The sequence below is a fragment of the Eleutherodactylus coqui genome, chromosome 5 (genome assembly GCF_035609145.1).
Source record: "Eleutherodactylus coqui strain aEleCoq1 chromosome 5, aEleCoq1.hap1, whole genome shotgun sequence".
Taxonomy (NCBI): Eukaryota; Metazoa; Chordata; class Amphibia; order Anura; family Eleutherodactylidae; genus Eleutherodactylus; species Eleutherodactylus coqui.
The window spans coordinates 141,286,209-141,300,971 of NC_089841.1; the positions used below are offsets into that span (position 1 = coordinate 141,286,209).

The window sequence follows — 14,763 nt, forward strand, 5'->3', positions numbered from 1 at the left end:
GAATTGGAATATCGTTGCGGGCTACAATATGTAGGTAGGACCACTATGAGTCTTCGCATAAATAACACACAAATCTAATGTACAAAATGGATATGTAAAACAAAGCGTATCTCTTATTCATGCATAATAAGGATTCTGAGGCATTTAATGTCATCCCAATAAAACATATTGATTCTAGCAAAAGTGGGAGATTTGAGATTGAACGTAGAAGAGAGATGTTCTAGATATATAAATTGAATACAGTTGTAAAGATGGGTCTTACTCCATTTTATTTTTTACATAGCAGCCTTTTTCATCTACTTTGGCTATATGTGGTTGAAATATTATCCAAGGAAGCGCTTTGCCCCGTTTTTTGCTTTTCAGGATACTACATTTTTATTGAAAGGGAATACAGATATGTCAGGGTGATTTTATTACTAGATCGTATTTCCTGAGACATATAACATGCTTTGTCCACAATAACTGGTTCCAGGCAGTCACAGAATGTACAAGCAACTTCTGAAATGTTACTATAAATATATTTGGATTATTTGCTGGGATTTGCATAAAAACAGCACCACATCTATAGCCAAAATTCTTAAGCTTGCTCTAAAAATAGTATCAAAATACAGTTATTAGCAGTTAACAAGCAAATCATTTTTCTGGATGCTGCATTTCAGTGGGCGTGGGAAGTCCTTTGACTGTGGCTCAGTATTTGAAGTTATGTTAAGCTTCTTGTCAACTTTAGAGTGATATACTTTGTCTAACCTGCTCCACAAGTTACCAAGTAATCAACATTTATATAAATTTAACATAATCCAGAGCTTGTCTTAAATTAGTAACCATAGGAAGACTCCGTGTTTAGTAGCCATTTCAAATGAAAATGAAACCTATACCGAACTGTGTACACTACTGACTGCACAACTTAATCATTTACTTTTCCGATTTAGGACTATCTTGACTGTAAAGGCTAATAAGCACAGCTTTATTTGCACTAGATATTATTCACATAGTTCCTTGCCAGCCAAAGAATGTGTATATGTTTGCGTTAGTCTATCCAAAGAGAGCTAAGGTCTATTTCAGTTCTGCTCCAACACATGCATGCTGTTGTAGGTTTTGATACATATCTGATTAACAATAGTAGTCCGAGCTCATCTCTGTTGCTCATTATAAAGCATTACTGGTCGAACTAGTATAATTAAATGCTGTTTATAGGAAAAGTTATTTTCATTATGTAAAAGAACAAATGTTGCCACCAGAGTTCCAAAGTGACTCCAAAGGGCTGAAACTACAGCAAAACAGACGTCACCTGCTGCCCAGCCACCCAGGAGGCCGCGAAGAGGGCAGCGATTATCTACTAAACCGGAAAAGTTAATTTCTACTTCTTCAGTCTTCGGCGCATGTCCAACATGGCACCGCCGGCGGCTCTCCTATATCTGAGCATGCAGTGTACTCGCCTGAGTGCGCAAATTCCGAAGGGTTGAGGTGAAGCTCCAATTCGGAGATATTAACGAACACTTTCAGACAAGCTTTGCAAGTTCGCTTGTTAAACCTAAGGAAAGTTCTTTGAAAGACAGACGAAACTTCCCACAACACCTCAATCATAATCATCTCTCCGGTAATATGCGGATATTGAAATGCATGGACTTTTGGCCGATTTGCTTACGTTTACAGGTAGGAATTGCGGATTCTGCAAGTGGAGGATAAATCGCAGCTTGCTCTATTCTAGTGTGGATTCCACATGTATGGACTCCATTGATGTCTATGGATGTGTTCAATCCGAAGCGCATACTTAATTAACATTGCATATAGACGCAGATTCGCTTGCAAGTTGCTAGGGGACAAGACACAAATGGAATAAAGAAAGCAGGAATTTGCGGGCAGACAATGCATGAAAGAGTCTGGGAAGCAAAATACCCATCCAGACTGTCTGCAACCTCTGCTTATTCTTCAGGGCTCTTCCTCCAGAAGAATAAGCGTGGTTTTTTTGCTTTCTTTTCTTTTAAAGGTTTATACTACTTAAAGAAAAAAAGCAATATAAAACCAGCCAAGTCTAAAAGCAGTATCCCATTCTGAAGACATGGCTCTCAGAATATCTCTCACCACAACTGCAGAAGGGAATGTCGCCTGCGCAATTGCCTGAGCGATAAAAGGGTGTTTCCAGGGGGTTAGGCTACTTTCTGATGTCATTCCCTACTAGTGATCTATCTTTCACGCGGATGATATGCTATCTGTGAGGAAAACCACATGCAAACGCGACCAATTGCAATGTGTTTCCACTGTCTTCTGCTGTAGATATCTGCATGTGAAATTCAACCTGATTATGTGAGCCCGGCCTTAAATAGTACTGCTAAAATGTGTTATTTTGGTTCTCTAGCTTCCAAGCAACAATGTGCAATCCTCATGCTATAATCTTCACATCATATTCAATAATAAGTAAAACAGCGCCATTTCCTGAATGATTGTCTGTACTACACACTAGTAGAATGTTTCTGGCTTACCAATTGTTGCTGCATACTATCATGACGTTGCTTTAGGAGCTGCTCTGTTCTTTGAAGAACACCATATTCTGCAGTAAGTTCTGCTAATTCTTGTCTCTTTTTCTTGAAGACCAAGCTTTTCCCACGAAGTTTGCTGACATAACGTTTAAACTGCAAATATAGAAAATGTCCAAAGTTAGAGATGATCTGTCACCTTTCTGGATTTTTTGCAGACATTAAAAAAAAATTCTAAAACGAGAAAGCTTATCCTTAACTTTAGAAATACAAAGCAAAAACACTGATTTATTTGCATAAAAGAGTGGGTTACTCATTAAAGAGACCTGACCAGCCCTTCATCTTCCTTAGGGCTCCTGTCCACGGGCGATGATTCGCTGGCGGTAAATTGCCAGCGAATCACGCTGTCTGAAGCTTTTCATAGCTTTGCTTTAGAAAGCGCTGCCCCCCTGTCCACAAGCGGACAATCATTGCGATTCTGTGTTCGCGGCTGGCAATTTCTTGTTTGCATGACAAAACTCTTGAAATAAATCATATTGAAAAAAAAAACATTCCTACAAGGCTTTAAAAACATTTCAATTATTATCCAATAACTCTTTGTCCTCTCTATCAGACAATCAGAGAAGACGCTGAGCTGAGTAATGAATACTTTCTCAAAGTGTGTCCAGTAGAGATGAGCACGTATACTCGCTAAGGCTAACTACTCGAGCGAGTAGTGCCTTAGCCGAGTATCCTCACGCTCGTCTGTAAAGATTCCGGGACCGGTGCGGGTGACAGGTGAGTTGCGGCGGTGAGCAGGGGGGAGCGGGGGGAGAGAGAGATCTCCCCTCCGTTCCTCCCCGCTCTCCCCCACCGCTCCCCGCCCCTCGCCGGCCCCTGAATCTTTAGAGACGAGCGGGAGGATACTCGGCTAAGGCACTACTCGCTCGAGTAGTTAGCCTTAGCGAGTATACTCGCTCATCTCTAGTGTCCAGTATTAACATGATGAAGGTGGCAGCATCAACTACATAAATGTGATGGTACAAAAAATTACTTGGGAAATTCATAGAGAGTTAAGCTTTAGCGCACAGTAGTTCTGTAGAAACTGGGTAAGAATACAAGGAGAGAACAGAAAGGACACTATTGTAGGCATTTACTATAGGCCGTCTGGACAAGCAGAAGATAGGAAGAAAGGAAGAATCGAAAGCATTTAAAAAAAACACGATGGATATACACAGAACTTAAACACATACTAAAAAGGAAGAAAAATACGTTTATCAAATGGAAAGAGAGGGGGATATCTAAAGATGTGGTCTGCAGAAACTGTAGGGCAAGAGTCAGAAACGCTAAAGCTAATAATGAATTGAGGCTTGCGACGGAGGCTAAAAGCAATAAAAGAAGGATTTGGGGGGGGTATGTCAAAAGCAAAAGAAAAGTCAAAGATGCTATAGGATGTTTACAGGATGAAAATGATAAATTGGTTAAAAATTATGCTGAGGCCGAACTTTTAAATTCCTATTTTATTTTTCTTCCACAAAGTAGATGGAAGATCAACTGGTCTTCCCTGTGATATTGGGAGAATAAAAGAACGTGGACTATCTGTAAGCAGAGAGATGGTGAGGGAACACTTAGCTAACTTAAAATGAATTCAAGTCTCAAGGTCCAGATGAATTACATCCTAGGATACATAAGGAAGCAGCAAAGGTAATTGCTGAACTACTCGCCATAATCTTTGAAAATTCCTGGAGAACAAGAAAAATCCCAGAAGATTGGAAAAGGGCAAATGTTGTCACTATCTTCAAAAAAAAGAGAAAGAGGTGGACCCAGGAAACTACAGGCCTGTGAGCCATTTCTTATATACCGGGAAAGATTTTTGAACAAATTATTAAACAGCATATATGCAAGTACTTGGATGACAATGGAGTAATTAACCAGAGCCAGCATGGGTTTGTAACAAACAAGTCATGCCAGATGAATCTAATTTCCTTCTATGACAGAATCATGGACTGGGTTGATCAGGAAAATGCAGTAGAGATAGCATATCTTGACTTTGATAAAGCATTTGAAAAGTATCTTATAACCATACTGATTGAAAAAATGACCAAATATAGGATTGACAAGGCAACTGTTAGGTGGATTCACAACTGGTTGAGTGATTGTACTCAAAGAGCGGTCATAAATGGCTGCACATCCAAATGAAAGAATGTGTCAAGTGGGGTACCACAAGGCTCTGTCCTAGGCCCAGTGTTGTTTAACATTTTTATAAATGATCTGGAAGAGGGAATTGAGGGGAAACTGAACAAATCTGCTGATGACACAAAGCTACGAGGGATAGGCAACACCAGAGAAGAGAGAGGATTTAAAAAGATCTAGAAAGGCTTGAACAGTAGGCAGTGACTAACAGAATGATATTTAATAAGGAGAAATGCAAATTCCTACATCTGGGCAAGAAAAATAAAAGCACATACAGAATGGGAGGAATTGGGCTAAGCAGCAGCACATGTGAAAAATACTTGGGTATACTAATAGATCATAGACTGAACATGAGTCAACAATGTGATGCAGCAGCCAAAAAGGCAAACACAATTCTGGGATGTATTAAGAGAAGCATAGAGTCTAGATCACGTGAGGTCATTATCCCCCTCTACTCTTCCTTAGTCAGACCTCATCTGGAATACGGTGTCCAGTTCTGAGCACCTCACTTTAAAAAAAGACCTATACAAACTGGAGCAGGGTTAGAGAAGAGCTACCAAGATGGTGAGCCGTCTGCAAATCATATTCTATGAGGAACGGTTAAAGGATCTGGGAATGTTTAGCTTGCACAAAAGAAGGCTGAGAGGAGACCTAATAGCTGTCTACAAATATCTGAAGGGCTGTCACACTGCAGATGGATCAGCCCTATTCTTATTTGCACAAGAAAAGCCTAGAAACAATGGGATGAAACTGAAAGGGAGGAGATACAAATTAAATATTATAAAAAACTTTCTCACAGTGAAGGTTACCACAGGAGGTGGCGAGTTCTCCTTCAATGGAAGTCTTCAAACCAAGGCTGGACAAATATCTGTCTGGGATGATTTAGTGAATCCTCCACTGAGCAGGAACTTGGACCAGATGACCCTGGAGGTCCCTTCCAACTCTACCATTCTATGAAAGTTGGAACACTATGGAATTAAGATAGCAAATTGTCTGCCATCCCAATTATTCAGACTGTCCATACATGTTCAATCACATGGGAAATGAACAAAAGATCTTTCTGCTAACATTATTTCAAAGAAAGACAGCTCATGGGCAAACGATCTTTTGCCCCTATAAAAGATCTTTTATCTGACTATCGGATGAAAAATTCAGATGTGGTAGAGCTCTCCTCGTTATTAAGTTTGACCTAACAAACCACCATTGTGGTTGATATTGTCCATTTTAATCAACTTTAACTTAATGAGTCTGGGCACTTTTAACTATTCTCCCCCCTCTTTAATGTTTTTATCAGCTAATTTATGACCACAACAAAGTGTATAGTTTTTTGAGATCATAAATCAGCTGATAAAAGCTTTCAGGAGAGGAGAGATAAGGTGAATACACTGAGGACGTGAAGAGAGATGCTTTCCCCAGCTTGCTAAATACAGATATATGTAGAAGATGCAGAAAACGCAACATTTTTAACTAAACCCTATTGCAAAAATGATGTTTTCTTAAACCAAAATATATCAATTTAAGTACCAAAAGGTATTCATAGTCTTTAATCACCTAGTAAACTAAATAAATATACAAGTGTTTACAGTTTTGGGGATCCAAAAATTTCCATGCTACACTTTTTTAAGCTATAGTGTACGGTTTTATTTCTTTATTTAAATTGGACTGATCACCTCAACTGTAAGAAAGTCTGAATTAGGCCTCATGTCTATGATTATACCGGTAAAACGCTGCGGGTGTCCTGTAATGTTTTACCAGTGTTTGTAAATACCAGCTCTGCCAGCAGAGACCGCGTATAGTCAACGAGTGTACTGCGCATGCCCGTGTATCACACGCATTCGGTCATTTACAGTGAGACTTTTTTTAAAATTTCCCAGCTCTGTTTTATAGCAGGGTTGCATGTGAATCACAGCCCATACGCAATGTATTGCGTATGTACAGCGCTTGCATATGCTGCATACACAAAAATATAGGACACAAACTGCATGGTACACCGAGAAATAGAGCATACTGCGATCTATTTCTCATGCATATCTACGCGCACATATGTATGGATCAATGAAAATCCATTGACTCCATTGAACGCGTATCACGCGGCCGTGCATCGCACACTTTATATGCGGTAGAAAAACACCTATGGAATTTGGAGTTCATTGCCCCTATTGGTAGCAAGCAGAATCAATCTTATCTAGATGATAATCCTCCCAAAATTTCTGTACTGTTTGGAACATGCAGATACGATAGTACTACAAATTTTTTTTTAGGTGAACTAACTTTCTATTAACCTCCTTCATCTGGGGAAGGGCCAGAGCAATACTCCGTCTGGAAACCCCAAAGTGCCCAAAAGAAATGGCAGGCACAGCACTACCCGACTTTAAACTGTACTACCTGGCGGGCCAAATTGGGTACATTCGCCACTGGCTCTCTGATTCAGGCCTCCCAAACTCGGATCATCATTTAATGCACTTCCTATCTGAGACATCTCTCTGGATTGTAGTGGAAAAAATGGGCCTGCACACTAGACTGCTGCTCCCAATAGACAGATTGGCCGCTAGAGTCTGACAGATGTGTAAACAGATTACTAGGTATGAAGGCACTTTCCTGGAAACCCCCCTGTGGGGTAACAGAGCACCCCCACACTTGTTGAACCTCCCAGACACGCAATTCTGGAGAGATCTGAGTCACCTCCTTGGAGCATTAATGGAGTTTTGGCTTCCTTTGAGCAGCTGCAGCTATTACAGATGCCTCCAGCTAAGACATGCGCTCATACCCAATTCCCAGAGCCACATCAGTCCTTTTCCACCTATCCCTTGATAGGAGTTTTGCGCACGCAGGGACCTAGGGAGATAATCTCGTAGATATATACGCACTTCATTCAAGCTAAAATTATACAGGTAGAGCTGTTAAGAGTGTGGCCTAATGCGCTCAGACTGGAAAGCCCAGAGAAGAAAAGAAGGTACTAACTAAGGAGGGGAAAGAACACCTGGTTGGTGGATGGCCAGGTGAAACTCTGACCGTTTTCCACCCCCATTTCACATATGGGGGTTTATCTTTTTTCCACATGCTGCTCTCCACTGATGTGGATCGTATGAGAATTTGAAGATCTCCCTCTCCCTATGACCTATATCGTCTTCCGAGGCGCTGTCTACACATAGAGCTGGGTGTCTTGGACAAATCCCAAGAAATAATCGCCCGCTCTCAGTTATGGAAACAGGTTGAAAAACACAAGTCTGAAATTTTGCAAGGGACAAAAATCTGAAGTAGAAGGTAGAAACTGCACTGAAAATACTAGTCTTTCATTATCAATGCATTTTCAGAAGCTAGAAGCGGTGTCATTATGGCCACAAGACCAGGACTTCATAGCCACCGCATCCAGCTGCTACGTGGGAGTCTAAAAAAATGAAAATTAAAATGGGGGCATAATGTGTGCTGCTTGTTGGTATATGGTTGGTTTTGCTAGTTGTAATATGAGATCTACATGGTAGTATTTGTCAAGGTTGTATTTGTTCACTATTGGGGCCCTGGCAACATGCACTGACTGTTGAGGCTAGAGAAATAAACGTAAGGAAGGGACTACTTTAGTAAACAATTCTGGCTGTATCAATATCACTGGCATGTTTAGGTCTCTTGCACCCATCTTCATATTTCTTGAGGGGATGGATATAAGTGGATGGGTCCAATGTCATCAGAATGCAGATGGTGGGTCTTGAACTACGCTCTTCTGGGGTGGACACATGCAGAGAAAGTGAAAAGCGGAAGTAGGAACAATGAAGGAGGGTGTGCGACTTATACAAAGCTTAAATTACATGCTCTGCGAGAATAGGCATGTACGTAACCCTGAAGGTGGGATGTTAGCTATGATGAGAATGCCAAATGCATGCAGGAAACAATAAATGCCCCTGCTAGCTTTCTTAGTCATATGTAAATGCCCTATTGCACTGTTTTGTCTAAGCATGGTGATGAAATGAAATAACCTAGTGACAAAAATGTGTTGGAATTATATTTTTAGTCTTCTTAGCAGGATGGCACTTATATGTGTTATAATGTATCTTGTGTTGGGTTGTTTTGGGGTAAGGCTAATATAGGAAAACTAAGGGGCAGTCTGTGGGGCTGCCCTTTTCAGGGCAGGTGATCCACTTTAGGTGGACAACAGTGATAGTTTATGATTATGTATTACTTCCCTGTCTGGATATATGCCTGAAATGCCCTAGGAAGTCATATCCACTTAGTAATGTATGTGAAATTGACCAGTATATTTAGTCTACCTAGGAAGATGCTCTACAAAAATAAACTGGGGCCCCTTCCTGTGAGGTCTTAGAAAACATCAAATGAGTAAGAACACCTGTAATCTTGAGTTTTTATATACTCTGCTGATGGGCTACTCAACGGCATCTGTGCTGACTTGTCATTTAGAGGTGTATGTATGGCCTTTTAATGGCATCTGAATTTAAATTCTAGTTACTTTACCTGTCTTGCCAATTACAGGCCAGTGCAGTGTGCCCCTCCTAGCCTAGATTTACAAGCCAGTCCTTGGTTGACAGACTGGAAAAGAAGCATTCTGATCTTATCTCCAACCAAAGATGATATTCATTCCCACTTAGTGCTGGCATAATTATAATTAATAGATATTATTAATGGTAAACCTCTTCTGCTGTTGTTTTTGAGCAGGACAGAATGTGCAGTTAGTTGTCGTTGCCTATTCATGCTTCATTTTTAGAAATGACATCAGGTAATATAAATAGCCAGAAGGACAGTCCCTATTAAAAAAAAGCAAACTAGGGATAAAAGGAAATAAACAACATTCTGCATGAAGTAACTGCATGTTCTATTAAAGTTCTATGAAAGTGACATGGGATATTAGCCCAAATCTAGGTTTAGAATGGTTCTTCTCCAAAGTTGTTTATTATTTATACTGGGGTAAATATCACAAGCAAAAGAAATAAAATAATACATTCTGTTCCATGACACAAAAGGTAAAAAGTAAAACACCAAAAAATAAAAGTCCTGAGCTCGCAGCTTGTCAAGACACATAAACGTAGAAATAATGATAATGTTCCGGTTTCAACAGCTTCACTTGTCAGAATGCTTTTGATACCAAAGGCTGGGATCATGTATCTGGCTATACATTTCTCCAGCAGTGGCTGTTGTGATTATCCCCTTCTCTACAACAAATTTCCATGTCAGAAAAGTTGAAATCCTCTATTTTAGGTTATGCTAACATGAGCTTTGATTGGCTCATTAAAGAGGATCTGTCACCTAAACATTCTGTTCTACATTAAAAGGCAGAATATTACTAGTATATGTACAATGCTGGTAAGCTAAATCTTGTGGGGACAGCATAGTGGACCTGTGCCTATAATATGTTGCCTTTGGATAATTTTTGTGTTACTCAAATTCACCTATGCATCAGGTATTAATCATATTATTATGTGTTAACCAGCCAGTCGGTCCTCTAAACTTCCAAAAGCCACAAGGAAAATAATTATGAAGAGCCTAGCTGCAGCATTTTGTACAGCCTGTAACCGCTGCAGATTCTTGTGTAGCAAACCTACATGCAGTCCACTGCAATAGTCCTGTTAGGAGTTGACAAGCGCACGTAGACCTTCAGAGACCGCTATGGTCTGTGCTATGTTCCTCATCTGTATAAATGAGGATTTTACAAAATTAGCGACCCACTTTCGTAATCTTAGGCTTCCATAGCCCGAGTAGTGCAGACAATCTCCCCCATATGACAAGTTAAACCTTGTAGGGATTTTAATTTTTTTGTCACAAAGGCCTCCCACTACCAAAGTTTTGCCTGAGTTCATCTTCAATTAATTTGAGTTCAGACAGTCTTACATTTTTTCTAAGACAGTTAAATGTTAAATCATTCTTTGCACATTATTACTGTGCAGTGTTTCCTCTTGTTAACTTTGCTAGCAATCACATTCCAGTACCATTCTGAAAAAAATCCCATAAGAACAGAATCTTTGGGGGATGGGGGGGGGGGGGGGGAGCTTGAAGCATAAGCCCTATCCCGAAAATAAGCCATAGCTACACTACATGAGAGAAAAAAAAAACAATACTCACCTAGCTGGCGCCGTTCAGGTCCTTCCCACTGGGCTGCGACGCTCCAGCAGGCTTCCGTGCAGTCCTCAATGCCGAAGGAGCATCTCTTGCTGGTGATGGGTCTTGAATGTCCCGCCTCCAGCAAATGATTGCTCTGACTGGTTCAGGAGCGCCGCCTGAGCCAATCAGAGGCGGCACTCGATGAACCAATCACAGCCATTCATTGAATTACATCATTGCATGGCTGTAATTGGTTCATCGAGCGCCGGCTTTGATTGGCTGAGTTGGTGCTCCTGAACCAATCAAAGCAATAGTTTGCAGGAGGAAAGGTATTTAAGCCCCGTCATCAGCAAGAAATGCATTGAGTACTACACAAAAGCCTGCTGGAGCACCGCAGCCCAGTGGGAGGGACTCGAACGGCGCCTGCTAGGCGAGTATAGACAGCTCCCGAAAATAAGACCCTGTGCCTCTTTTGGGGCAAAAATAAAATATGACAGAGTCTTATTTTCAGGAAAACAGGGTAGTAATTTGAAGGGTTTTAAAACTTAAAAGGAAGATGCGACATTTTTTCATTTTTGGCATTTGCTACATTTACTGGGAGACAAATCCTTTATTCTTGGAGGCTTTGTTTCAACTGCCCATCGTGGATAATTTATTCCTGGAAACAATTTAAAGTATCTCTAGTCTACTAATAGCCACATGATGGAATGAGACCTGCAACGCACAGAATGCAACTCCAAGCTAGTGTTTTGTGTCACATGTGCTCCCTTCGTTCCCCTTCTGTCATCAACCAATATATATTCTCAATACAAGGATGCATATGCTCAACAAGTATTTGAATGATAAATGATGATGGAAATTCCAAATAAGAAATATGCTCCTTAATGATAAGAAATAGAAGTGTAAAACACACTTGGAAAAAGATTAGATGCAAATGTGCAATGTAATTTAAAAATCTGCATGCCAGACGTATGCCTTAAGGCAGTATGAACGCAGTCAAAAATTAATCAGTAAACGGGTGAATATGTCATAAACACACTTGTATGCCAGAAAGGTTAGCTTACTAATTGGAAAATACATCAAGATTCAAGGATAATTGTTAAGGCGGTTTCAAACTTAGAAAATAATGATAAAAAAAGGAACAAAAAGAAAACAGCAATTCGTCAAATTCCAAAAACGTGCTTTCCAAATTCTAGACCCTGAGTCTAGAAATCAAAAAATTCAGTGTCCGCTTGCCATATGTGCTGAGAAAGTACCCAGCGCATAAGTCAAATGTATGCATAGGACACTCATTTACCTAAAGGAGGCCAAAAGAGTGGCTTCTGTCAAGCTGGCAATGTCACTAAACATTTTTTTGCTGTACAGAATGACACAGTGTGCAGCATACAGAGGCATCCTTCAAAAAAACTTTATATGCTGAGCAGTACATAGATTATAACGCGAGAGCCTATGAGTAACATATACCATTGCATTGCAGTGTAGCCGTTGGGACATTTCTCTAAAAGTACATTGTCCAACTAGTTTCTCACCTCATCTCCTCTTAACATTTCAGAACCATCATTGTCTCGTGCCTGGCTAGATTTTTGTGCTATTTCCCTTTCCAGATTGGCAATTTCTTCTTTTGCTTCCTGTAGTTCTTCAGCTTTTGTTTCTTTCTTTCGTGCGATGATAGCTGCCTGAGTGAACAGTCAAAATCGTGTATATTAAATAATGAATTTGTCATTAATATAAATAACTGAAATAGCTACAGACAAGGAAATCACAGACAGCGGCCATATATTTACTATTGTACTAATACAAGAGTGCAGGTAGAAGCACTACATCCCTCAACATGCAGACAGCCAAACTGCTATATGGAGGAGCATTGCACAGGTGCGAGGTACTGATGAACAACCACCCCCACACCTTCCTTATATTGAGGGGGGCGGCTGCTTATTACTATTATTCTTGTACACAAACAAATTTACTGAGACAGAGGAAGCAAATATAATTCAACAGCCTTTCATTGAGTAGATTCCTAAAACTTAACTTTTATTAATAATTAGCTAAAAGAGCTATGGGCTTAAAAACAAAGAAAAAAGTGAATCTGAATGTATCCACCACCTGTGTCAAAATTATACAAACAAGTGTATCATAAAGAACCGTATGGCTTCCCATAGATTGTTTAGATGGAAAATGTGGTGTGGCATGTGTCCCGTCTGATAGAATGATTCAAACTCTATCCTTTGGATGAAGAAGGAAGGGGTGGTCGTACAAAATGCCAATGTATAATGACTTAAGGGTATCAAATTGATGCGGTTCTATAACCCACATAGTGATATATGCGACATCTGAGGAGAACTACAGTATACAGGTCTCAGAGGTGTTACCTGTATATAGGATAAAAACGTAACACAAATGTTAGAAATTTACATCTGCCATCAGCAAAAGGAATGAAAGTCTAGCAAAAAAAAAAACCCTTCATTTTCTTGTAACACCTAATCATAGAGGACAGGCCCCTACACAGTGGTGGTGGTATACCACTATTTAATGTTGGACTGATACGGTTCTTGTAACACCTAATCATAGAGGACAGGCCCCTACACAGTGGTGGTGGTATACCACTATTTAATGTTGGACTGATACGGTCTCCTAAAGTGTTCAAAAATGAACAAATACGGTTCTAGATCAGTTCTATGTTCTAGAATCTTCTAAAGTAGAGGTCTAGGTTCTGGATATGTTAAAGTTTTGAACGTCCCTAGACTTTTTCTAAATTGTCAGTATTTCTAGGTTCTAGATTCAATTCTAAATAAGTTCATAGGTTCTTCTAGGTTCCGTTCTAGATTAATTATAGGTTCTCAGTTCGACGTGTTTCTGTTGATCGCTCAAGTCTTCAGGAACCATATCAAAAGTAAATAAGTGTAGTGTACATCTCGCGAGATGGAGACGTGCTAGGTATTGCACACTACACATATAAACCAGAAGTTCCAGAGCAGATAGGATTATCGGTCCTGAAAAACCTAGCCTAATCTCCTTTAAAGATTCACCAAATAGATCTGTCTCAATATCCAAAAAGGATTAAATAGATCTGTCAAGATAGCGGAGTACCTGGGAGAATAACTTAAACAGTACCCCTAGTAAAAGAGCAATATGTATAGCTGGATCTCCTAGTGGTCTGGCTAGAAGAAAATATCCCAGATTAGAGAGGTTACAGAGCCAAAACCAAAAACAAATGTAGCAAAATAAAAAGAGCTAACAGAGTAACCAGCCTTGATGGTTGGATGGTGATTCTGATAGCTCTTTCATTCGATATGCTGATGGTGGATTCAAGTTTTTAACATTTGTGTTACGTTCTTATCCTATATACAGGTAACACCTCTGAGACCTGTATACTGTAGTTCTGCTCGGATGTCGCATAGATCACTGTCTGGGTTATAGAACCACATACATTTGGTAGCCTTAAATCATTATACATTGGTATTTTGTACGACCACAAGGTCACTTCCTTTATCCGATGGATAGAGTTTGAATCATTCTATCATACGGGACACACGCCGCACTGTATTTTCCATCTAAAGATTCTATGGGCAACCATATGGTTCTTTATGATACACTTATTTGTATAATTCTGACACAGGTGGTGGATACATATAGATTCACTTTTTTCTTTGTTTTTAAGCCCATAACTCTTTTAGCTAATTATTATTAAAAGTTAAGTTTTAGGAATCTACTCAGTGAAAGGCCTTGCACACAAACAAGGCATATACAGGGTGTCAGACCAATGGCATATGTAGTGCACTATGTAGGCTTGCAACCTATTAACCCTTTCCAATCCAATTCGTATCCTGGTTTTCATAGGGAGCTTACTCTTTCTGCCATTATACAATGGCACTATATTTTGGCTAAAGCCAGTACTGCATGAGGTGACATGTTGGATAGGCTCCAACAGCAGAGGCGCTGGCAATATACAGTAAGAGAACCCCAACGGACGTCTTCCAACATCAGAGCTGTACAGCCTTAAATCATAATGTCTTCAGAGGTCAGACAGTGGATTGGAAAGGGTTAATGATGCCATATTTCAATCCAGCGGGCT

General features: G+C 40.0%; 1 protein-coding gene across 2 annotated transcripts in view; it reads right to left on the bottom strand.

The window, feature by feature from the left end:
* Positions 1-14,763, bottom strand: part of IFT81 (intraflagellar transport 81) — a 135,207-nt gene that overhangs the window by 57,947 nt on the left and 62,497 nt on the right. For both annotated transcript variants that reach the window (XM_066603266.1, XM_066603267.1), the window contains 2 exons: positions 12,221-12,367; positions 2,481-2,630 (listed from right to left, as the gene is read on the bottom strand). In XM_066603266.1, the coding sequence (XP_066459363.1) occupies positions 2,481-2,630; positions 12,221-12,367 (297 nt within the window). The remainder of the gene's footprint in view (positions 1-2,480; positions 2,631-12,220; positions 12,368-14,763) is intronic.